Raw genomic sequence first — 23315 nt, 5'->3', positions numbered from 1 at the left:
CGTCCTGTCGCTGGGCACCACCGAAAGGAGCCTGGCACCGTGCTCTTGGCACCCGCCCCGGGGATATTTATGGGATTGATAGGATCCCCTCTCCGCCTGCTCTTCCCCGGACCCGCCAGGCCCGGCTCCAGCACCCGCGCCGGCCGCTCGCCGTACCTCTCCTGCTGGAACTCGGAGCGGCAGTAGGTGCACTTCACGATGGGGTGGGCGATGCGGCACTCCTGCGGGGGAAGCGCCGCGTTACTGCCCGGCCGAGCCCCGGCCCGCTCCGCCCCCGCCCGCCCGCCNCCGCCAATCCCGCCGCGGGCGCCCTGCCCTGCGCCGGGCGGCGGCGGCGGTCCCGCTCTGCCATTGGCCGAGGCGCGGGGGCTCCTCTGACAAAGGCCGGCCTCTTCCGCCCTCCTCCCTCCGCGCGTGCCCACGCGCCGCCCCCCGCCCGCGCCGCTGGCTTCAGGGGCCCGCCCGCCGCCCGTCGCTCTCGATTGGCTGAGCGGCGCCCTCGCTCTTCTTTTATTGGACAACTGCCCTGTCACTCAATCCTGAGAGGAAGACGGGGCGGGACCTGCACCCGGTCCTCTCCTCTGATTGGCAGGCTGGCATAGCAGTCAAGCGAGCCAGCGAGCGGCCGCGCGGGTGCCGAGCCTTAAAGTGACATGGGCTGGAGCGGGCTCCCTGATGGCCGACATGGCGGCAGCTAGGGGCGGCTATCCGCACACGGTGAGGCTCTCAGAGCGTCCCCGCCGTGAGGAGCAGGGCGGGCGGGCGCCTCGTGAAATCCGGGGGGCCGCGGCCGGGCAGTGCGGGGCCGGCGGCTTGCGTGGCGGGAGCCGTACAGGCTGTGGGAGCTGGCTTGTCTGTTAAATGATGTGCATATATATATATGTGTGTGTGCATCTACACGTGCATATAGGTGTTTATGTGTGCGTGTGTATGTGTATATATATATGCGTGTGTATCTACATGTATGTATGTATGTGTGTATATACACATACATATATATAGTAAGAAAAAAAAATTAAAGAAAAATATATATGTGTATACACACAATGGGGCAGAGCTGGCGGGCTCTGCGCCTCCGTTGTTTCCCTTCGCGGGCGGGAAGCGCTGCCCTCAGCCGAGGCTCGGCTGCAGCCGCTGCCCGCGCCCTCAGGCGCGTGTGGGAGCGCCCGGGGCGCTGGCACCGGCATTCCCGTGCCGCCCTGCTCCCGGGGCGCTGGCACCGGCATTCCCGTGCCGCCCTGCTCCCTGGCTGTGCCGAGCAGCGGGACCGTGGCTCGGCTGGTGGCAGTGACCCCCGGCAGGAGCTGTGCTCGGCTCCGCACGGAGCCTGGCTGACACCGCAGACAGGTTCCCACTTGGGGTTCCTGTGTGACGTTTTGGCGAGATGTTTGCAGCTTTCTGGAGCAGGTTGCGTTTTTAGTTGCCTTTCCCCGTTCTGGCTGTTTTTCGGGTGAGGAGCTGTGTCCTGTGCGAGCTGTGGAGGAGCAGGGCGGGCGAAGCGGCTGCAGTGGGTGTGTGCATGGAGAGCGAGGCAATCCTGTGGGATTCCTGCTCTGGGTCTCGCCGGCCGGGTGCTGAGCACCCATCCTGGGCTCTGCCCTGCAGTGCGCTCCCGTGCTTACGCCTGGCCAGCAAGAGGAGCTGGAGGACTCCTGTCTCTTTTCGCACCAAAAATGTTTCTAGCACGCCTGGAGAACAATGTCAGAACACTCGTTTTAGTCTTCAGTAAGTAGATGTAGGCCGTTTAATCAATTTAGTTAGCAAACAGAAGCTTTTTGGGCAAAAAGTTTCCCCCTGTAGACTTTCTGTATGTGTTCAAAAAAAGAAACAAACCCTAACTTTATATTTTTCTGAACTTTGAAATTAGTTGCTTTTAATACATCTGGCACTTTATGGCAGACATTTTTTCTTCTCCATCTGATGTAGTTGCTTAACTAAATTAAATTTTTTTATGCCTGCTTTCAACTAGAGGTGTTACTGAAACGTAGAGTGCTCCTGACTCTGTATCAGGGAGGCACAGCCAGCACTTCGTTTGGCCTTTGAGTGATAGGGGCTGTTCTTCCTTCCCCCCTTTCCCACTGCACTAATGAGGGAGGGTAGGCTGCTGATTGAGACTGTCCCTCCAAAATGACTGTGAAAGTTTGATTAACTGGGTACTTGTATGTTTTATAATCACTACATTCAGTATCTCATTGTTTTGGGGTATTTTTTCTCATTCCCTACATAATTTTCCTGCATTTGCTTCTTTTTTTTTTAACTGTGTGCAAAGACTACTGTGTGTCACTTAAAGCATAGCCAGGTATTAATCTTTTTTTTCCTCTTTTTCAGATGAGAACTTGCAATAGCACCCATTCTAATTTAATTCCTGTTTTAAAAACTTTCTGTGTGAGTTTGTGTCTTTTTGTTTCTCCCCGCCCCCACCACTTTGTTTAGCCTTTGAGAGCTTTGGGAGGTCCCTGTGCTGGTGATGTGTGAAGTTATCTCTGGTGTGTGTTTTCAATATTCCCTTCTTTCTGCTCGAGTGGGCCGCTGATATGCAGTGGTGAAAGCCATGAGTTTTGGAAGGCAGTGTTCTCTGACCTGTGGAGACAAAACACGCTCAGCTCACTCTTATGTAATAGCGTGCACTTGGCTCCTTGTGGGACTGTTAAGCTTCTTCATTTACTGCTCTGGGGCTTTAGTGTGGCTTAAAGAAGACTATGAGGAGTACCCTGAAGGAGAGGAGATAGAGTTAGCAAACATGACCTAGCTGAGATTCAGAACAAATATGTAGAGTTTCCTGCTTTTTTTATTTTTCACAATTTTCCTGAGCATTCGAGCATGATACTCCCTGTGAGACTTTCCAAAAGCAGGAACAAATTTCAATGATTTTTAATGATTTGAGAGAGAGGGGAGAAGAGCAGACAATCACTGTGATCTTTGAGCTTTGTGAAGGGAAATCCTTGATACTGTTTCATAAACTTTCCCAAAGTATTCAGTCAAATTATTTAAAGTTGCCATTTGTGAAACTGAATATAAGCCACATTTTTGCTTAAAAATAGATAAGAAAAATATGTGGTAATTTATTATTTATAAAAATAAATTATTTAGACTGAAAAAAAGAATGATTGCTTATGTAATAGATGATATTCCAGCACAATTTTTTTTAGTAGCTATTTGAAGCAGATATCTGTACTGACTACTACACTGTTCAGATTGCTATTACAAGTTACTGTTACTGACTGTTCAAATTAGTGCCTATTGCCCTCATCCAGGCAGAATTCAGAAGACAGGTAACTAGTCAAAAGCCTCAATTTGCTTTGCTTTGTGTTCCTTTGGTGCTCCAGGGTTTTGAGTAGACCAGCTTTTTCTTTCAGCTAGTCTGCTGTTGGCTAGAAAAATATTACTAATGGCAGTAAAAACAAACAGAAGAATTCCTTTACTTTGGTGTTTTCATGCAGTTGGATTTAATTTTCAGACAAGACTTTACCTGTAAAGACACAAAAGATGATAGTGACATCCAGAAGGATTGTGATGCTGTCAGCCCTAAGCTTTGGCTTCAAGCTGATTCCCCTTTTTGTGTTGACTGTTTGATGGGGTACCTTTGGTTTGGATCAATAGCAAACAGGATATTGATATTTGAATCGATAGTTACTGGTTGCTGGGGCTTAGATTGCTGCTCTTGTTGTACTGCCTGCTGCAGAAGTGCTGTGTTTTGCCTGGTTCATTTTTACTCCATCATTTGGTCTTAGTAATCTGTGCTCATCAATGCCATATCCTGTAATGCTGATGGCTTTTTTGATGTTGGCACCTAACAGGCTTTTGATCAGATGGATTATTGTGTTCTGGTTGGACTTGTGAGGCTGCTGGGTTTGAAACAGTGTGTTTATGCATAAAACACCTGTTAAAAATAGTTTCATTAAAATATTCTTAATTAGAGATTAGTGTTTTAATTCACTTTCTGTGGTAGAAAATATATGTGCAGATGCAGTTATTTTGAGAAAAGCCATTATGTTGTGTAGGAAAAATGTTATAAACACCAATGCAAAGCAGTCATAAAACTGTGCTTAGAAACAGCAATTGATACACTCAGAGTAGTTAGGATCCTAATTTTCTTGCTCACAATGAATCACTGTGTTTATAAGAGGAAATCAGCTGTGTATGGGCTTTAAATAACTTTAAAATTTTTTTAATTCTCTTCCCCATATTTAGCTCCTTGTAATGCATTTTGGGCTGTTATTTGATTTACTATGAGATATGTAATATTTTCTGTATTTTTAATTTAGGTCACTGTATGCTCCTAAGGATTGGTATGCAAAAGCGTAAGAACACCCTGCCAAGATCTGCAATTGCTCCTTTTACTTACTCATGAACAGGAAAGCTGTAGGAGCTTTACATCTGCCTGCACCCATCTCTCTTAGGGTGCTTTAAATTCTGTCACTGAAATGTTTAGTGATGAGTCCAGTTGAGAGAAGTTAAAAATAAGCATTTCATTTAATTTGTACATACAGATTGTAAAGCTTAGGCCAGGTAGACAGTTTTTGAGTCAAAACCATAAACACACAATTCTGCCATGTCTCCTCTATTTGGAAGAGCATCTTCCCAGCTAGGTGGTCCTTTCAGGTCATTGCAACATCCAAAGCACAGCAGGTGTTTGCAGAATTGGTGCAGACTGCTGGGAGATCCATGATCTCCACAGCGACGTTTTTCAGAACAGTGTGAAGCTGATTTAAGGCTACATTACTGCTTAGAGGCAAGAGTGCTTTCCTGGCTGTGATCTGCTGGCTTTCCATGGCTGACACCACTAATCAGGTGTAGCATAAAGTCATCTGGATGTGTCTTGTGAAGTTCCATCTATGAATGGAAAGATAAGAAAAATTAATTGAAGTGAGTGGAGTGGGAGGGATTGGGATCTCAGCTCACCTTCCCAGCTGTGTCCTGTGCCCCATGTGCAGCCAGTGAGCTCCTGTGTTACATCAGGGGTGCAGGACCACAGTCCTGGGTGTGCCTTATCACATTTGGCCACCTTAGTGCAGTATCTCCTGCAGTAAATGTGACCAGTAATTAAGAGCACAGTTGTTTTCCAACTGATTGTGGGTTTCCTTCTCCTAATAAGTAGTAGAGAGTACAAGTAAATGGGAAAAAAGTGTAAATCAGAAACTAGTATGGGAAAAACATTCTTCTGTTAGGTACTGGTTTTAGTGGAGAGGGAGTTGCATGTAAAATGACACATCCTAAGGCAATAAAGAAGGAAGTTCAGCTTTTGAGAAATGAGTCTCCTGTAACAGTACTTCTACACATCATCTGATAGAATAGAATAACAGCTTTATTTTGTTTTCAGGATGATCTGCACAACACTCAGAACTCCACAACAGCCACAGATGGACTCTCTTCAGCTTCATTTATAGAATATCCAAGGCACAAGCCATTTATTAATTCAGATTTGCAGCGTTCCCCGTGGAAACCTATAGTTCCATATCCTGAAAGCCACAGCAGAGGTAATAGTTCAGCAAAGTTGTTTTCCTACATGTTTCCAAAATGTGGTAGAATGCTGTATATCTTCCACACCTATGAAGGTTGCAGTCTTTTTATCCTTTTATCAATTCCCAGTGATGTCCAGGTCACCTGTTTTGTAGGTCCTTGGCACTTCTCTTTCCAAAGTACACCTGATGATAAAGGTCGTCTTACAAATGGAGAAATACACTCCTCTTTGGTAGTAGATTTTGTAATTTTGTAAAATTGTCTGTCAGTACAAATTCATGAACTACTCATATATTTTGTCCTTTCTTCAGTCTTCGTCTCCATCAACTTTTCCTCTCCTGAGCTCCTAGCTGAGTTAGAAATAAGGAGATTTTAGTCCCCAGAGTGGTTTGGAGCAAAGGAAGAGGTTTGCTCCTGTTAAAATTGGAAGGCTTATCATGGATGAAGGATGTGTTGTATTTATTGTATCAGTGAAGATTTAAAGGATACAGAGAAGGCTTCAGCAAAGTGCTGAACTGAGAGCTAACAACACCAAAAATGGAGGCAATTTTACTCCCATTTATTCTTCTTGTTTCTAGGCTCTTCTCCCTCCCTTCCCATGCTGGACATTAACAAAAAAACTATTCTTGGTTAGTTTTCTGTTGTTTTAGTGAATTATGTAGTGAGACAGACTCCAGAGCTGCCTTGGGGTGCGTACAGGGTGCATCATCAGGAGCTGGGAGACCAGAGCAGGACCAATCCTTTGAAGGGCTGTTTGGCTCAGGGTCATTGCAGAAATGCTTCCTTTAAGACTGGAGCGTTATGGAGGCTTAAAGATATGAACTGCTTGATATTTTTCCTTATGGAGAAAAGGGAGAAATGTTTAGGATGAATCATAATATTACCCAAACTAAGTAAAAAATCAGGATGATGGCCTCAAGTCCCTGTTCCAGTAACACAATTCATTCTGAGTTACTAGGGACTTGTGTGTTAATGACCTTAAAGATGAAATCTCAGTTCTTGCAGCACTATTTAAAATGCAGTATGTGCTCTCAAGGCCATCCGATTTGAGAGTGCTGTTTACACAAAACTAAAACAATCTTTACAGATGAAAAATTGGATGGGCAGGAAAGAGCTTCCTTATGAATTATTGATGCAGGTGTATTTTTGTAGAGTGTGCTGCATGTTGCATTAACAATAAAGTTTTGACTTCCAAGTTTTCACTTGGCAATTTTTTTTCTAGTGGTGCCGTTGCCAGCTCTGAAATAAAGATGGGTGGTGGTAGACAATTGGATAAATTATATCCCATTTTAGAAACTGGCAAATTTTTTACTTTCAAAAAATGTTTAAATTAAGTACAAGTGAATGTGAGTATGTACTCAAAATTTAATCTAACTTGTGGATGATCCAGTATGTTTCTTTTTGCATAGCTTTTAAAATGCAGAAATGTTCTGGACTGTATATATTAATAAATTTAAGGATATGGGAATGAATTTCAAATGGCAAAATTGATTTGATTTCTTGAGGGTCCTTATTGCTCCTCCCATTCCCCATATTAAAGAAATCTTATTAAAAATCCTGAAATTTGATATAGTAAATTCTTTTTATTGTGGGTTAATGTCTTTGTGTTGTATGTGTCAGCATGCACAGTTGGCTTTAATACTCCAACATGACTGGATAATACTTGGCCTATTGGGTTTCACCTTTATCTATTCACTGCTTGAGTTGCTTCATTGCTGTGTTTTGTTAGTCATTATTGTGTGTATACTGAGATTTCAATGTAGCTTTTAACAATAATAGTAACAAACCTGTTCATTGTTTCAGCTATGCCCATTTCAAGTGAACCCTAGGAACAGTAAATAGAGAAGAGGGTGCAGTTGTTGATTCTGATATTACAAAGAGGAACAAATGATCAATAAGTTCTCTTTAGCTGTGACTGCTGCTGCTACTTCTTATCTACTTAACAGGTTTGCATTGATGTAATACTCTCATGTGCTGTTATTCACTTCAAGATTTGATAATTTTTAAAAGTTTTTTTTTTATGTTATCTGATGGACAAGCCAATATGCAGTCCCAACTCTTGCAGCGCTCAAGCATGCTTTATTACAGGTACATTCTTTCTCTGGAGTGGATTTAAGCACAAAGGAGTAGGCTAATGTGACCTTGCAGATTAGTCTGCTGTTTGAGCTGTGTGTACAGATGTTCTTGTGTTTAACTTCAGCAGCGCTGTATAGGGGAAAGGGTTTATGGTTATGGTTCCCTTCACAGAGTGAAACAGCCCAGCTGAGAGACAGGTAATACATCAGGTTACCAGCAGATGGTCTAATTGCAAGGTGATGTGTGTTCTGTTACAACTGCTTTTCCTTTTGTGGTGAAGCATATAGAAAGCCTTTGTTTAGTAACTGGTAAAGCTGGGAGTGCAGCAGAAAGGCAGAATGGTTCAGCACTAAAGAGATGTGTTTTTAGATGGAGGAGGGGAACACAAAAACCAGAAGAATTAAAAAAAAAAAGTCCATTTATTCATAAGCGCTTTCATAGCCCTTCTCATTGTTAACCTTTACTTTGCTGTGTGGCCATTCGTGGGAACACTATGTATTTGTTGTGGTAGGAATAATATGAATATGGAGAATTGTTGCTGTTTTAACTATCTAGTTGTGACTTTTCATTTCCTTTTGATAAAGGGTCAGAGGATACTCTGTTTGTTCTCAATTGACACAATATTTATATGCCTTGTTCTGGGAAATAGTTGTATCTTTCTGTAGGAAATAGTTGTATCTATCTATGTGTCAGGTGAAGGGTGTGCACTAATGGCATCTCTTTGTTTGAGACTAGTTTTAGACTCAGTTATGGTTTCAAGGGAAACAGGTCTTAATTCCTGGAAGGACTCTTGGATGCTGGTAAGGAACACTCTGACCTTCTTGCATAACATGCTTTTGTAATAACATTTCAAGTCTAATGGTGTCTTCAAGTGATGATTTAATGGTATCTAACAAAAGCTACTTGCTCAATTGCAGCAATATTTTCCGCTCTGAAGAATCTCCAGGAGAAAATTCATCAACTGGAGTTGGAACGGTTTGAGGCAGAGGAGAATGTAAAACAGCTCAGCAGTGAAACAGCAAACTTTAAAAAAATACTGAGTGAACAAATGCAACACAAGGAACGGGACAAGACTGAAGTGGCAAAGAAAAATCAAGGTTATTTCCAAACTGTATATAGATACTACAGAACACTGATGTGGATGAAACTTGATTCTTCTAAATGCATCAACCAATTTTAATTTACTTTGTTCAGCATCTTTCAATTTGCAGTGACATGGGGAGTTAGAAAGAATTTTAAGGCATTCTTCATTTTAGGGGTTTTTATACAAAAGTTCTTTAGGCATAATATGTAAGTTTCTTAGATGGTCCTTTTTGTGTTTGTTTTGAAACTGTCCTGAAAACAACAACAACAAAAAAATCCCAGCAACAAGCAATGCATGATTTCTACTTTCTGCCTTCTGTTGTCTTCAGAACTGACTTCTCAGCTGGCAGCTGCTGAGTCTCGATGCAAACTTCTAGAGAAACAGCTGGACTATATGAGAAGAATGATCCAGCATGCAGAAAATGAGAAGTCTCATCTCTTGGAGAAACAGGTGGGTTCCCAAAACTTTCTCAGGGTTATATCATAAAATTCATTAATTGTGTTATGACTTTTTCATAGTTACTGTAATTTTTACACCTTTAAGTGTGGGTGTTTACTTCAGCTGGCCTTCATATTGTTAGGTATGTATAACATGCCTACTTAAATTTCCCAATCTTCTCATGGCCCTGGTATTTTCTTTGTGCACCTGTTTCTAAGGCAATAGCAGGCTCTGGCATTAATATGAACTGTTTGCTTCTGCGTGATTGGCTTACTGTAGTAGCTCATCCTTATTCTCCAGTGTTATACCTGTGTGCCACTGGGACACAACCTCGCTTTTGTGTTTACAGTCTTCAGGCCTTTGGGGATTTTCTTTACTAGCACTACTCTTGCTAAATTTGGGCTGAAATACTGATTCTGTAGAAATAGCAGTAACATTTCTATTTCCCATCATCACCCAACCATTCCCAATCATCAGTGGTTGTGATTTTGCCTATGTCTAAAATGAATGTGAATTTTGTTTTATAGGTATATGGGTCACCTAGAGCTATCTGTTAATTGGTCTCTGTGGCTATTCTATTTCAGTCTGTTAAATAGAAGAAAAAAAATCAAGAAAGCTGTTTCTAATTTCTGCATAATTCATTTTTTAGTGTTTTGAGTTGGGAGGAGGGAGAGACTGAAGAATCCTCTCTCAGATGTGGTTAAATGTCTGTTTCCCCAACACTGGTGGACCAGTGGTGCAGCTTGTTCCCTGATTGTGGCACCATCTAAAATTGCACAGAGGAAATAGTAGTTCCTTTGGACTGTTTATGGACCTCCTTTGTGCTCCAGACAAAGATGTTACAAAGATGCTTACTATAGGTGGTCTTGTGTTTATAATTGTTTTTCTTCTCCCTTCAAGGGCACCTTGGAGAGAGATCGGCTTCTTGACCAATCTCAGGTTCAGTCTAAGTTGGAAAAGCTGGATATACTGGAAAAAGAGTACAGCAGACTAACTACGATGCAGTCCACAGCAGAGGTCTGTCATTTGTCTTGGATACTGTATCAGATTTATCTTGCTTATTGTAATCTGTACTTCATAGCTTATGGCAAGGGCAGAGCTGAGCAAAATTTAGTGCTTTAGAGTAAGACAGCAACTAAACTTTATTTTAAACTGAGGGGTTGTGAAAACTTGAAGTTATTGCTGCAAGTGTACATGACCATGTAGGCTTTGGGGCACTGTACATGTGAGAGTTGTCATTGTATTATGCCTTAACAGTCTGTTGGTGTTCCTCTTTTGTGCTTAGTTGATGCCTAGGTATTGTAAGATTGCAGCCATTCTCAAGATGTTGACTTGCTTTCCATGCTACTGAATGCCAGCAGTTATCCTCTGTTATTATTGAGATTCATCCTGACTTGTATGAATTTGGTTTTTTTTCCTCTTACTCCTTCTTGTTAAGAAACACAGTTATTACTAGTTAATTTTGTATGCAGACTTTTGTGGTTCATGTTGCAAGACCTCTAGCACTGGGTGACTCCCTGTGGATTTGAGTCAGTCTGCTTTTTCAGGACTCTTTGAATCAGTAGCTTCTACAAACTCAACATGACTGTGTTTGGTTATTTTCTGGTGTGGTGGGTTCACCCTTGAATTTTTGTATTTTTTGTAATTTTATGGTGAGGAAAGAAACTTAATCTCACCATGGGCTGCAGGGGAATCTCTGCTCTGACACCTGGAGTACCTTTTCCCCCTCCCTTGTTGACCTTAGGGTCTGCAAGGCTTCTGTTTTCAAATATTCTCACTCCTTGCTTCTGGCTGCAGTTCCCCAGCAGGTTTTTCCCTCTCCTTAAGTCTGTAATCCCAGAGATGCTCCCACCATTGCTGTTGGACTCAGCCTTGGCCATAGTGGTGGGTCTGTCTTGGAGCCAGCTGGCATTGGCTCTGTTGGCATGGGGAAGTTTCTGGCAGCTCCTCAGAGAAGGCACCCCTGTAGCCCCATGGCTACCAGTGCCTTACCACACAAACCCCATACATCTCTGTGGTGTTGGCCTCTGATGCTCCATCCACATACCTCTTTCTGCTGCTCTAAGAGAGACCACAGGTGTCCCAAGCCTGGAAACTACAGAGATCTTAAGCAGGGAGAGGCTTTCTTCTACAAATTTCTTCCCTGTTCCCCCAAAAAGGACCAGATAGCACATGATTAGATTGTAGTATTGAGGATGGCAGTTCTGGACTCTGTCAAAATTATGGGCTTTCCACCCTGCATACCAGCCCTTACCCCAGGTGATGAAGTAGATGGTGTTTCTCCAGAACTATGTAAGGAGATGTTTGTGTTAGTAAATCTTTAGCTGCTTGGCTTGCTGCAGGACATTTAGATGCTGCACCTCTTCTTGGAAGTCCCTGAGCCAAAGCAGCTGCAACAAGCTTTTTAAGATCTTGACACCCTGCTGTGGTGAGCTGCAGTTGTAGGTTGCATTGTTTACTCAGGCCAAACACTTGCAAAGAGAAATAGGAGTCTCCTGGGTCTGACTCCTGGAGTCTCCTTTGCACTCTGAAAGTAGCAGTGATTTCCTCCAGGGTTAGAGTTGAAATAACCCGTTCAGCAGCTGGCATTCCCTCTGAAAGGCTTTTAATGAGTTTTTGACTGTTAGTAGCTGAAGTTTGGTGAGACTGGGTTGTTTGTCTTTTTGTGCTTGGCTAGTGAAAATAATTTCAGCCTTATGGTTCTTTTTGTGTTCTTTTCTGGATCAAACCAGAGGTCTTTAATTCTTTAGGAATTAGTAGCTGTCACAATTAAATATGCTTTAGAGGAACTGGGTGTAAAATTCACACAATTTTGAAGCTATTCTAGGACCTGAAATGAATCTGGATTTAGCTGTAATGTGGAGTCATTTTTCTTGTCATCGTTATGTAGTTATGAGCCGTTTTCTGGTTGTCAGGTCTGCCTGCCTCTGTGGTTATAGGCTGTTTGTATGTGAGCATCTGTGTGATGGGTATTACCTGAATATCTTCGAGGAGTGACTGCACTCTCTACTCAGAAGCATTGTGTCTGTTCCCTCTTTGATCTCTGCTATAGTTGTGGCAAGATTGGAGGAACATTTTCAAGTTGGATTTGAAGCAAGAAATAAGAGACTGTTTCATACATGGTGTGCTGAAATGGATGGAAAGTGGTGAGGTGATGGCTCATGAGTGAGTGGTGATGTATCTGCCTCTGAGTTCAGACACTGCCAGAGTGTGTGAGGGGTCTTACTGAGAGCATTTAATCTCCCCAGAGACACTGCCTGGCCCTAGAAGTGTTGTCTTCAGGTAATTCACTAATGTCAGTAGTGGCTGTGAAAAAGAAATGCTGAGATTGCTTTTTATGTGGAGTACTTACCCTGAAAATGCTTTTGAGGATCTTTAGTTCAACTGTAGTTCTGCAGTATGCTCTTTGGACAGTTGACTGATAAGATCTGAACATGTCTGTGTGTGAAGATAGAGTAAGAAATGTGGCTGTTCACTAAAAGTGCAGTTTGGGCTGTGGTCTTGTTTGCAGCCAGATGGCCAGAATTCAAATGTGTGTATGTGGATGACATTTTCAACAACGTAGTAATTGATCTTAATGCTGACAGTGAGACTTAAAACCACATCCCCCATTCTATGGATTGGGCAAAACACTGGAACAGATTGTCTGCAGAGGTGGCAGATGCCCTGTTCCTGGAAAAAAATCAAGATGAGTTAGGAGAAGGCTCTGAGCAACCACCTGGTTTAGTGGAAAGTGTCCCTTGGACTTAAGTGAACTTTAGAGGCCCCTTTCAACCTAAACCATCCTGTGATTCTGGGGTTCTGTGAGTAGGTGGTTGCATGAAATTAATTTTCTGTTACAAAACACACCAAAAATAGACAGTGAAATATTTTATTTCTATTTTGTCAACTAAGTTTTTTGCAGTGGCCCCTGGTGATTGAATAGATGTTCAGCAGCCTGGTGCTGACCTGCAGTCTGCTTGCTGCCCCTTGCAGTGCTGTCTGACATGATGGGCAGCACTGCTGGGCGCGGTTTGTTTGCTTGGCTCTGTGGCCTCTCTCTTAGTAACAGTCCATATAAACAAGAAAAAAATTATTTAGGGAATCTAAATTGGATATATAATTTCTAACAGGGTCTGTTGCAGATGATACAGGAAGATACATTCTTGCTGTGTAGTTTGAGCTGCACCCCGCAGCTGAACAGGTAGCTGAGGGAATTCTCATTCATTTCAAATAAAAGCCTTGATCCAGATTCATGTCAGTCTTTAGTTTAAACAGGATATTTTCCTCAGTATTTCCATACTAAAAATTCTGTCAGACTTAAGAGGTTAATAAAAGGTCTTTGAGACCGACCACATAGATATAAAGAGTTGTGCCAATAATTGTAAAGGGCAGAAGATGACTTTAAGATATCTGAAATACCTTTGTTTTGAATGAAAAAAAAAAATAATCAGAATGAGTCTTTCATTCAGAAGAAAAAGTCGGTTCCTATATATAGTGCCTTTGTCCTCAATGTTTATCCAGGTTTTGCCTTTTAACACCTTTGTATAACATTATTCTTGCAGTTAATGCTGAAGTAAAGCAGAACTGAAATATTTAGTACCTCTGTGTAGTAGGTTTATAAACAAACAAGTGTACAAATACAGCTGTCACTCTGTATAACGTGCTCTTCTGTGTTAAGTTTGATTAGTGGCTCTGTGAATTTTCAGTCTTTGGGGGAAGAGAAGGGCAATTGTTTTGGGGACTGGAGCTCTGGGTTGTTTTTTCACAGCTGTATAAAGCCAGAAAGTTATTTGGTAACTTTCACATTGGGAATTTCAGTGTATCTTGTTTAAACAATGTTTTTATCTTGTTGGAGGTTTACAAAGAAATGTGTGCTTTCCCTGTTAACCCTTTCCGTTAAACAAGTTTCAAAAGAGGTCTTAAAGCTTTTGTGATAAAAAGATGAGATTACTTCCGTTTTATTTATAGGTATCACAGGGCATCATACAACCTTTCCTCCCCCTTCTTTATTAGAAGGGTGGCTAGATGTTCAAAAATTCTTTTGTTGTAAGAGTGTAAGCTATGGCTTTTAGCAAAAATACCATTATTGGTCTAAATAAAGCAAGTCTTCTCGTGCCTTATAACAATGTGTCTTTGTTAGGTCTTTTGTAGTACAGAATCTTAGAGGATCATGCACACAAAACAACCTACTATCTAGGATGTTTTTACAATTTAAGAGAAAGAGCCTTGTGTATTGCTCTGTGTGTATTTGCTGTGACCTAACTTCAGATACCTATTGTGAAAGTAAGAATAGAAAAATCAATTTAAATGTTAAGCATAAGCTGTTGACTGCTGTATTTATGCCTATACAGGCAAAGCATTAGCAGTCATTCTAATGCTCAAGTCTCCATTTATGCTTTAAAGTCGTAAGATGAATTCAGTTTTTGCAAGCTCTTAATATTGTAGGCTTCAGAAAGAAAAAAAAACTTGTTTCATTGTAACACTATTATTTTGATTTAACTTTGACCAGAAAAAAATGAAAGAGCTGGAACAGAAGCTTCATGAGGAAGAACACGCAAGGAAGCTTGTTCAGGAAAAAGCAGCTGAGGTAACCAACAGGAAATTTCTTTTGTACTGGTATGCACTGGAATTAGCTCTTCCTTTTTATAAACTTTTCAGCTAAGCTTACTAAAAGTGCCCCCCATATGCTTCACAGAATAGTGAAATCCTGGTTTTGTTTTTTTTTTTTTTCCTTTGGTTTTTCATCCTGCCTGAGGTACCGAATGTTCTGAAATTCCCTGAGCTTTTTGGAAACCTTCCATATGCTTCACAGAATAGTGAAATCCTGGTTTTGTTTTTTTTTTCCTTTGTTTTTCATCCTGCCTGAGGTACCAAATGTTCTGAAATTCTCTGAGCTTTTTGGAAACCTATCACTACATGTGCACTGAAGTTTTGATTTATGTACTAAAAGTTGGAAAAGAGGAGTAGAAATTCAGACTAGTCCATAATTGAGTATGCATGGGAACCTTTTAATAGATCTAAGTCAACAAATGGGCCCCCTTCTTCATAATTGTAATTAAAATACTGTAAAAGGAAGCAAAAAAGAGGCAACATACTTTTGATTTTGAGCCCTTAAGGATGCTGGGTGGTGTTCTAACCTGAAAGTGTGGTGTTCATTAAGCATTCATTGTATACTGGAGAATTATGGACATAGTGTGTTAGGCTCTAACATTAACCTTTGCCATCAGTTTGGTGTGATGGGGAAGGGGTACCTCAAATTAATAATGAAAAACTCTGCTGTGAATGCTTCCTCAGGACATGATTTCTGAAGCCATGCCCTATCTGCCACTTGAGCAGTGAAGCGTGTTAGGATTCTCACTGTCAACAGGAAGTGCTAGCCTTAACTCTTTAGCTGGTTTGGTGGTTAGTTAGTTTGTTTGTAGGTTTTTTACTGTCAAATTTAATAGAACAGCTAATAATGAAAAACTGTGCTGTGAATGCTTCCTCAGGACATGATTTCTGAAGCCATGCCCTATCTGCCACTTGAGCAGTGAAGCGTGTTAGGATTCTCACTGTCAACAGGAAGTGCTAGCCTTAACTCTTTAGCTGGTTTGGTGGTTAGTTTGTTTGTAGGTTTTTTTACTGTCAAATTTAATAGAACAGAAGGAGTAGTTGCTTAGTCATGTCATGGGATCAATTGATGATGGTTGGGTGCCTTGAGCTCCCCCATACCTTGCCAAGTGTAAAGCACAGTTGATGCTTTGGCACTTGCCTGCATGGGACTAATGGACTAAGGCTAGTTCTCCAATTTGCTAGGATTACTGATGAGTAGTGCTAACAGAGGAAGTATTTAATGTTTTAGTTGGCCTTTGACTGCAAAAATAACCTAAAAATTTGCAGCCCTTGCTTCTGGAGAGCCTATGTTTTAAAAATTCTTGAAGTTCTCTGCTTGTACTGTCTGTGATTACTTATTAATATAATTTCAGTAACTGCCCTTGTTCCCTCAATTGTAGCTCCAGACAGGCCTGGAAACCAACAGACTGCTGATTAAAGCAGCATCACCCCTACTTTCTCCAAAAGTAAGACAACCCAGGAAAAAAACTAAGCAGCCAGAAAAGGTAAGATGTGGGGAAGAGAAGGGCAATTACTGAGGAGTTAAATAAGGTTCTGTGCATGTGGTGAGGGAGCAGGTAGCCTCTTTTACTACAAAGTAAAGGGAAAGGGTTTTTTTCTGTAGTATAATTTTTGCTAAGTACTTGTCTCTTCTTTCTTTCCAGAAATGCTCTGTCAGACATCCCACAGTGCAGCCCCATTACAGGTTGTGTCTGGGTGATGTACCCTTTGTGGCTGGGAAGGTGAGCTGATTAATTCCTAAGCTTAGAGCCCAGTAGCTACAGCTCCTTAAGGGACTTTGGGTTGGTGCACTTCTGACACCCAGTGGCCAGATCATTTAATTTTCCTTGACACTTTTCATACAGATTGTCTTCAAAATACTTGTTGAAGATTGACAGCTAGCTGAGCTGGTATTTCCAAAAATAGGCCTGCACTATGTTGCTTGACAAGATGTTCTTGTTAGTGCATATTAATTCAAACAAAAATTACATTCTTGTCAGGAGAACAAAAGTGGCACTGTTTTTAAATGCTCTCCAGTATTATTGTGTTGTGTCATTTAAAAGAAATCTCTTTTCCTTTCAGTCTACCAGTCCCAGTCATTCGGTTACTGCCAACGTGCAACACGTGCTACACCTGATGAAACATCACACGAAAGCTTTGTGTAACAGACGTGTGGTGAACGATACTCCAGCAAAACCCACCAGTACTGGTCATCCTGCCTGCAAAAACAGAAGGCCATCCCTGGCCATGGACTCGTCCTCCTCTCAGGAAGAGCTCTCAGAAGTGTTGCTGACTTTACAAGATGAATTTGGACAGATGAGTTTGTGAGTGTGGTATATTTTCTTCTGTAGATTATGAATGCAGATGTTTCATATTTTTGCCTTGTTGCTTTGAATTTGGAAGGTTTGCCTGAAAAAGTTCTTAGTTTAGGAAATCTCTAGAGTATAATCTTTGTCTTGCTGGCTGGAGAGGCTGTCAGTTGTCCTTGCAGTTAGAGTCTCTGCTAAACAGTCTGAACACTGGACCTGTGCTTATGTGCAGCAGTATTAATTTCAGAAGAGGCAAGGGAAAAAAGTGTGGTCACAGCCCCAGTGCACTGTTGTGGTGTGGACCCAGCCAGCACAGGACCCTGCTGCCACTCACAACCCCCACACCCATCCCTCCCCCGTGTTGGGATGGGCAGTATTCATCCCTTATACTGTACCAAGCCCCACACTTTCCAATGTGTCCCAGTTAACCACCATCACCTTTCCAGTCTTTTGATGTAGGTACACACAGATACCATTCTGTAGTCTATGGACTGTCCCTTTACTAGTCAATTGAGTTAACCTAGTCCATGACTTTGGACTTGGCTGTCCTAACAGTCTTTCAGGGCAGGAAGAAGTGGTGGGGGGGTAGCTGAATGGCTGAAGTGACTTGGGAATGCTGGGGGGTGAGAGGTTGGACATGACCCACCCATGGGCACTCACAGCACAGAAAGCCACATGTGTCCTGGGCTGCATCCAGAGCAGCGTGGGCAGCAGGGCCAGGGAGGGGATTCTGCCCCTCTGCTCTGCTCTGCTGAGACCCCACCTGCAGGGCTGCATCAGCTCTGGAACCCCCTACATAAGAAGGCTGTCGGCCTGCTTCAGTGAGCCCAGAGGAGTCCAACAAAGACAATCAGAGGGCTGGCAATCAGGGAGCACCTCTCCTCTGAAGACAGGCTGAGAGCTGGGCTTGTTCAGCCTGCAGAAGAGAAGGCTCCAGAGAGACCTCACTGGGGCCTTTCAGGGCTCAAAGGAGGCTACAAGAGAGGGACTTTTTATAAGGGTATAGAGCATTCGATAATGGCTTTTAACTGAAAGAGGGCAGAGCTAGATTAGGAAGAAATTCTTTACTGTGAGGATGTTGAGGCACTGGAACAGGTTGCCCAGGGAAGATGTGGATGCCCATTCTTGGAAACATTTAAGATCAGATTGGATGAGGCTCTGGGCAGCCTGTTCTAGTTGAAAATGGCCCTGTCTATGGTAGGGAGTTTGGAACTCAATGATTTTTAAGGTCCCTTCCAACCCAATTCATTCTGTCACCCCTTATTCTTTGACCTTCATCAGCCCCACATCAGAAGGGTCCTCTGAGAGAGAAGGCAGGATAGCTGGATGCTTCATTTCCTTTGTCTCCAAGGCACCTATGTGGAGAGCCCACCGGTACCCTTCTGAGTCCTCAGAATGCCCCAGCCCAAGACAGCCAAGGGTGCACAGAGCCTCTGCGCCAGTCACAATGGGGTGGTTTTGCCAGTCATTTTCTCAGGCTGGTTTCAGCCTCCAAGACCATCAGCTGTTGGGATGCCCCTGTCACTCCAGAACTACAAGTGGGTTCTGTCCGTGTACAGCTTGATGGCTTTAGGGTACACTGCACCAGGCTCTGCTAAAGCCTTGTACCCTCAGGGGCTGATGTGCCCAGGCCATCTGAACCACACAGTCCAGTAAACCTGGATGTCCCTCTCCTGCACCTGGCTTGACACAGGGCTCCTCTAATACTGGTCCTAGGATTCTCCATTTCCTGTAAAAAAGAATTAAAATTCCTTTCCATAGGATCAGGAATAACATCAACCCTGCCACTCTGTCTGGGAACTGCCCACTGAAGACTTAAGCAGCAACTTTCCTGGAAGAATTTCTATTTGTGGTTGTTTTTTTCCCTGCAGTTTCACATACCTGTGCCTCTAGGGTTGAGGCATGGGTTTTCCATCCCACTTGATGTTCTCCCTGTGGTGCCAGAGGTGAAACTCTGTGGTGTGTACCCTCACTATCCTGTCTTTAGTGCAGAAGGTAGCTTTCTCTGTTGTGGTTTGACCAGCAACTCAGGCCCACGCAGCTGCTCACTCACTGCTCCCAGACACAAATCCTCCCCTGATTTGAGCCCCCTTCAGCACCATGCTGGATCCTAGCACTGGGACCACGCTGGTTTGAGCTCCCACGGGATACTGCGAGTTCTCCCAGGCTGCTGTAAGTGGCCTGGAGCAGGAGGGCAGGCGTGGCACATCTCCTCTGCAGGCTTGGCTGGCCGGGCCGGGAGGGAGGGAGCCAGGTGTACTTACAGCGATTCCCCAGGAGAGGGCTCCCGCAGTGCGCGGAGGGCGCCCATTCCCCGGGAATGTCATGGCCAGGGATTCCGTGGCACCATAAACCAGCGCTGCGACCAGCCACTACTAAACTAGTACAGCCATGCCTAGAAGAGATTTATCTTTGCACACTCGTGGTCCATGTTGGGTGCCAGAAAATACTGTCTTGGTTTAACCCCAGCTGGTGGCTAGAGCACTATGCAGCTGCTTTCCTGCCCTTCTGCTCTGGTGGGATGGGGAGGGGAATTGGGAAAAGGAAAAACCCATGGGCTGAAACAAGGACAGGTTAGTAACTGAAATAAAGTGAAATGTAATGAAAAAGGGAGAGAGATAAAATCCAAGGTAAAAACTGATGTGATGCACAGTACAGTTGTTCACACCTGCTGATCGATGCTCATCCCAGCAGCAGTTGTCCCCTCATGGCTAACTCCCCCTGGTTTATAATACTGGGCATGATGTTCTATGGTATGGAATATCCCTTTGGCCTGTTTGAATCAGCTATCCCAGATATCTCCCTGTCTCAGCTTCTTGTGCCGCTGCTCACTGGCATAGCAGGAGACACTGAAAAGCCCTTGGCTTAGGGTAAGTGCTGCTGAGCAGCAATGAAAACATGAGTGTTATCAACATTATTTTTGTACTGAATCCAAAATGCAGCAATGTAACAGCTACTAAAAATGAAAACTCTATCCTAGCCAAAAGCAGGATCTGGACAAATAGTCCATTAGAGGACAGTTTTGCTTGTCCTGGTTAACAGAACGTGAATTGTTACTGCACTGCACAGCTGCAGTAGGTACAGATACACAAAATATTGAGTGCTGAGATCAAGCTCTCATAGGGTTATTTGGTCATTTTGAATATACATGTCATTGTTGGAAGCTACTTAAATTATTGAGACTCAATGTTGCAGCAGCCTGCCACCATGATGTGCTACTGTAATAATGCTGCAAAACAGCAAAACTTCTTACTGGTTTGTTATGGTGTGTGGAACATGTCTGGCTGCTGATGCTTTGGTTTCCTGGAAGTGTTATTTCTGAACTGGGTACAAGATGTAGAAGCCAATGGAACCTGATGCAAGCCTTGTTCTGTCTGAATTGTGTGCTAGTGATCACCAGCAGCTGTCAAAGCTCATCCTGGAGGCCCCAAATGCTACAGTGAGGGAAGAGCTGGAGAGTGAACTTGATGCACTGGTGGGAAGGATGGAAGCAAAGGCAGACCAAATCAGCAAAGTTCGGAAGCATCGTTTGCAGGTGAGTTTCTTTTGCTTGTGATCATACTTAGGTAGAGTTGCTGACTTAAGCAAGGTTTTTTTGTTATATCCTAATCTAGCAGCAATTGCATAAAGCAGAAATAACTAGAGTAGCACTGTGTAGTTCTACCTTTGATGTCCCAAAGTTAGTCTGCATTCCTCCATCCATCCCAGTATCTTTGCAGAACCATCCTTTCTGTCACCCTTGTGCACACTCTTCACTCTGTCCTGGACAGGGCTTTCACATCTGTTCTCACATTGCATTCTACACTCCTCTTGTCCCTTGAACATTGTTGAACAGTTTTCCTTTTCTTGGAGTAAATGACCTATTTATGTTTTGATTTGCATTTTTTTAAGACTCAAAATACCTGTTTTTCTTATTTTATAGCTTTCAGAATGTTTTGGATAGTGTAGCCTTTTCATTCAAAGCTATAAAATGTACTGATTCCCAGTTGTCTTTTGTCTTCATTAATTTTAGTAAATTTCTTTCAAAGAGCTTAACCCCATGTACTTAATCTGGTTCAGTTCATATAAGGCACGATTACCCTCACCTGGTGTAATTTATACACAAAACACATGCTGAAACCTGACATCCAGAATGGACCTGTGAAAGGCTTGCTGTTAGAAGCATTACTCACTTTTGGTAGCTTATGGTCTTCAGAGGAACTGCTGCAGAGAAGCAGATGTGCTGTAGTTCTCAGCAGCATTGATGCTGAATGTGCTCTTGGCACAAGTTTTAGGAGCTGGGGTTTAGGAAAATTGCTGCATCTTGTCAGCTAGAAGGAGAGAGCACCACCACCTGCAGAGAGGGGAGCTGTAGAAGCCACCCATGTTGTGGTTTGGGTGTATGAGGTTCAGACACATTCAGAGTGTCCAGTTCCCCATTCAGTCTTTGCTGGGGACTACTGAGACTCTGTGATGTTGCAGAGCTCTGTGTGGGTACCACCTTTTCACTCCAGCATAGCTCTGGTATTCTTTCAGAGCTACATCTCTGACAGTGACTAGCTATTAGAATTACTAGTATGTATGTAAAAAACCCTTGTTTTGTTTTCTGTTTTAATTACTGGATGGTAACAGTGATAAATCAACTTTTTTCATCTGCATCTTTTTGTTACATTTCTGATGGCAATGTTCCCCCATAATGAACGTCTCAGTTTTTAGAGAAGGTAAACACTGTAAGCTAAACACAGCTCTAAAGTTGCAAATATAACAATGCTTTGTAAGGCAAATAAAGTATTTATTGTTCAGTGTGACTTGGAAACAACCATTTGCTTACCTTGGTGAGATAAGTGGTGGGATGTTTCTGCTGATTATAAGAATTGCTGAACACAAAACTGAAACAAGATCACTTCTTAATGTTTTTCTTTGGGTTTCTCTTTTAGCTAGAGAGACTTAAGAGAGAATGCAAGTCCAGAAAGACTTCTGCTAAACAAATAAAAGACAGCAGGTTCCCAGTCAGTGAGGTTAAAGTAACAACTACAATAACCGCAAAAGGAAAGAATGCAGGTCCCATCAAAGTGAAGCCTGGAGAAAAGAGTCGGAAAAATCTTCAGTTGCTGAGAGACATGCAGACCATACAGACTTCTCTACAGAAAGATGATGTCAGCTGGGACTACTGACTCCTCTGCAGGAGATGTTCTTGAAGCATCCTGGCCAAACTTGCATTCTGGATCTAAAGCAGCTGCCTTTCTTGCTGTGTGGAAGAGACTACTGTACGCTAAGCACACTTTTGAAATACAGGCTTACAGGCTCTTGGCTCTCCATCCCTGCATTTGATTGTATGTATTATGGTCTAGCTTAAATCACATTCTATTTTCAAGGTACAAGGCCAGTGAATCTTAACAGTAGGGTTCCCCCAGTTCCCTATGTTATGGTTCCAGCAGTCCTTCTGTTTTTATTCCAGCACACCAAGCACTGCACATGTGTGTGGGTTGGTGTGTGTGTGATGTGCCAATGCCATTTCCTGCTGTTGATCTGGGATGTGTCTTATGTGAAAACAGTGCTGCAGTCCTGGGTGTTGAGGGCTTTTGTCAGTTCTGTTCTGTGTGCAGCTGCAATGACTCCATCTCTGGCAGCATCTGAGGGAGAACAGGTAAACCCCTTCAAAGGTGTTCTGTGGGGCTCTCCTCAAAAGGCATCCCTGGTTCTTGATCTGCTACATTGCATTAGTCAGCAACAGTGGGAGTGGATGTTTGAGTGCTTAGAAAAGGAGCAAAGTAACTTATGAATTACGTTGCTTAATGATCAAGTGAAATTTTTCTACCGAAATCCTGCTTTAGGAAAATGCTGTAGGGTAGGGGGTGATACCCTGTCTCTAGCTGACAGCTTTGGGTGGTAAAGGAGTGAGAGAAACCATGCAGGTGTTTTAAACTGCAAGTGCCTCAATCGTGCCATTTGGTCCTGGCATCTTGCTTTTAACTTAAGTATGTGCTTTGATGAGCTATCAACTTCGGTAGTACTGCAATTAAGTTTGTGCTCTGATTTGCACAGCTGATTAAATGTTATTTATTATGTTAATAATGTAAAGAATTTCCTGTTAATGGAATGTATAGAAGACCCAGATTACCTGTATATACAGTTGAAAAATAATAAAGCCAGCTTGCCTGTTGAATGAATTGTGGGAAAGCTGCACTTCCTCTATATTGGCTGGGTGTTTGCTGCAGCACTGTGCCACAGCCAGTGGGCTTTTTATGGCAAGGTGACTTCTTCCTGGTCAGGGGATGAATGAGAGCTGCAGGTAAGGTTAGTCAGAGCAGCCCAGCCTTGCCTGTAGCTGAACAGGCAGGGAACTCTGCTGGGTTAACACAGGCAGAAGGGAGTTGAGTTTATTGCCTGTTGGT

General features: G+C 43.0%; 1 protein-coding gene across 2 annotated transcripts; it reads left to right on the top strand.

Annotated features, from left to right (window-relative positions):
* The first annotated feature begins 590 nt into the window (after positions 1-590).
* Positions 591-23094, top strand: CEP57 (centrosomal protein 57). Of its 2 annotated transcripts, XM_039718310.1 has the most exons (12): positions 594-717; positions 2329-2385; positions 5321-5477; positions 8454-8633; positions 8949-9070; positions 9959-10075; positions 14550-14627; positions 16033-16137; positions 16297-16374; positions 16715-16956; positions 20332-20476; positions 21858-23094. In XM_039718310.1, the coding sequence occupies exons 1-12, from the start codon at positions 676-678 to the stop codon at positions 22092-22094; spliced, it is 1560 nt and encodes a 519-aa protein (XP_039574244.1). In that variant the 5' UTR covers positions 594-675; the 3' UTR covers positions 22095-23094. The 2 variants fall into 2 exon arrangements, with proteins under 2 accessions (XP_039574245.1, XP_039574244.1); XM_039718311.1 differs by lacking the exon at positions 2329-2385 and having other exon boundaries at positions 591-717.
* Positions 23095-23315: the final 221 nt, after the last annotated feature.

The sequence above is a fragment of the Passer montanus genome, unplaced genomic scaffold (genome assembly GCF_014805655.1).
Source record: "Passer montanus isolate IOZ18808 unplaced genomic scaffold, ASM1480565v1 scaffold4, whole genome shotgun sequence".
In the NCBI taxonomy this organism is placed as follows: domain Eukaryota; kingdom Metazoa; phylum Chordata; class Aves; order Passeriformes; family Passeridae; genus Passer; species Passer montanus.
This window is presented reverse-complemented; position numbering and strand designations above follow the sequence as displayed.

Excerpts from the sequence above, each read along its gene's own strand:
- CEP57 (XM_039718310.1), top strand. The coding sequence starts at position 676 with ATGGCCGACATGGCGGCAGCTAGGGGCGGCTATCCGCACACG. Across the intron at positions 16,375-16,714 it reads TACCCTTTGTGGCTGGGAAG|TCTACCAGTCCCAGTCATTC; the intron begins GTGAGCTGATTA and ends TTTTCCTTTCAG. Across the intron at positions 20,477-21,857 it reads TTCGGAAGCATCGTTTGCAG|CTAGAGAGACTTAAGAGAGA; the intron begins GTGAGTTTCTTT and ends TTTCTCTTTTAG.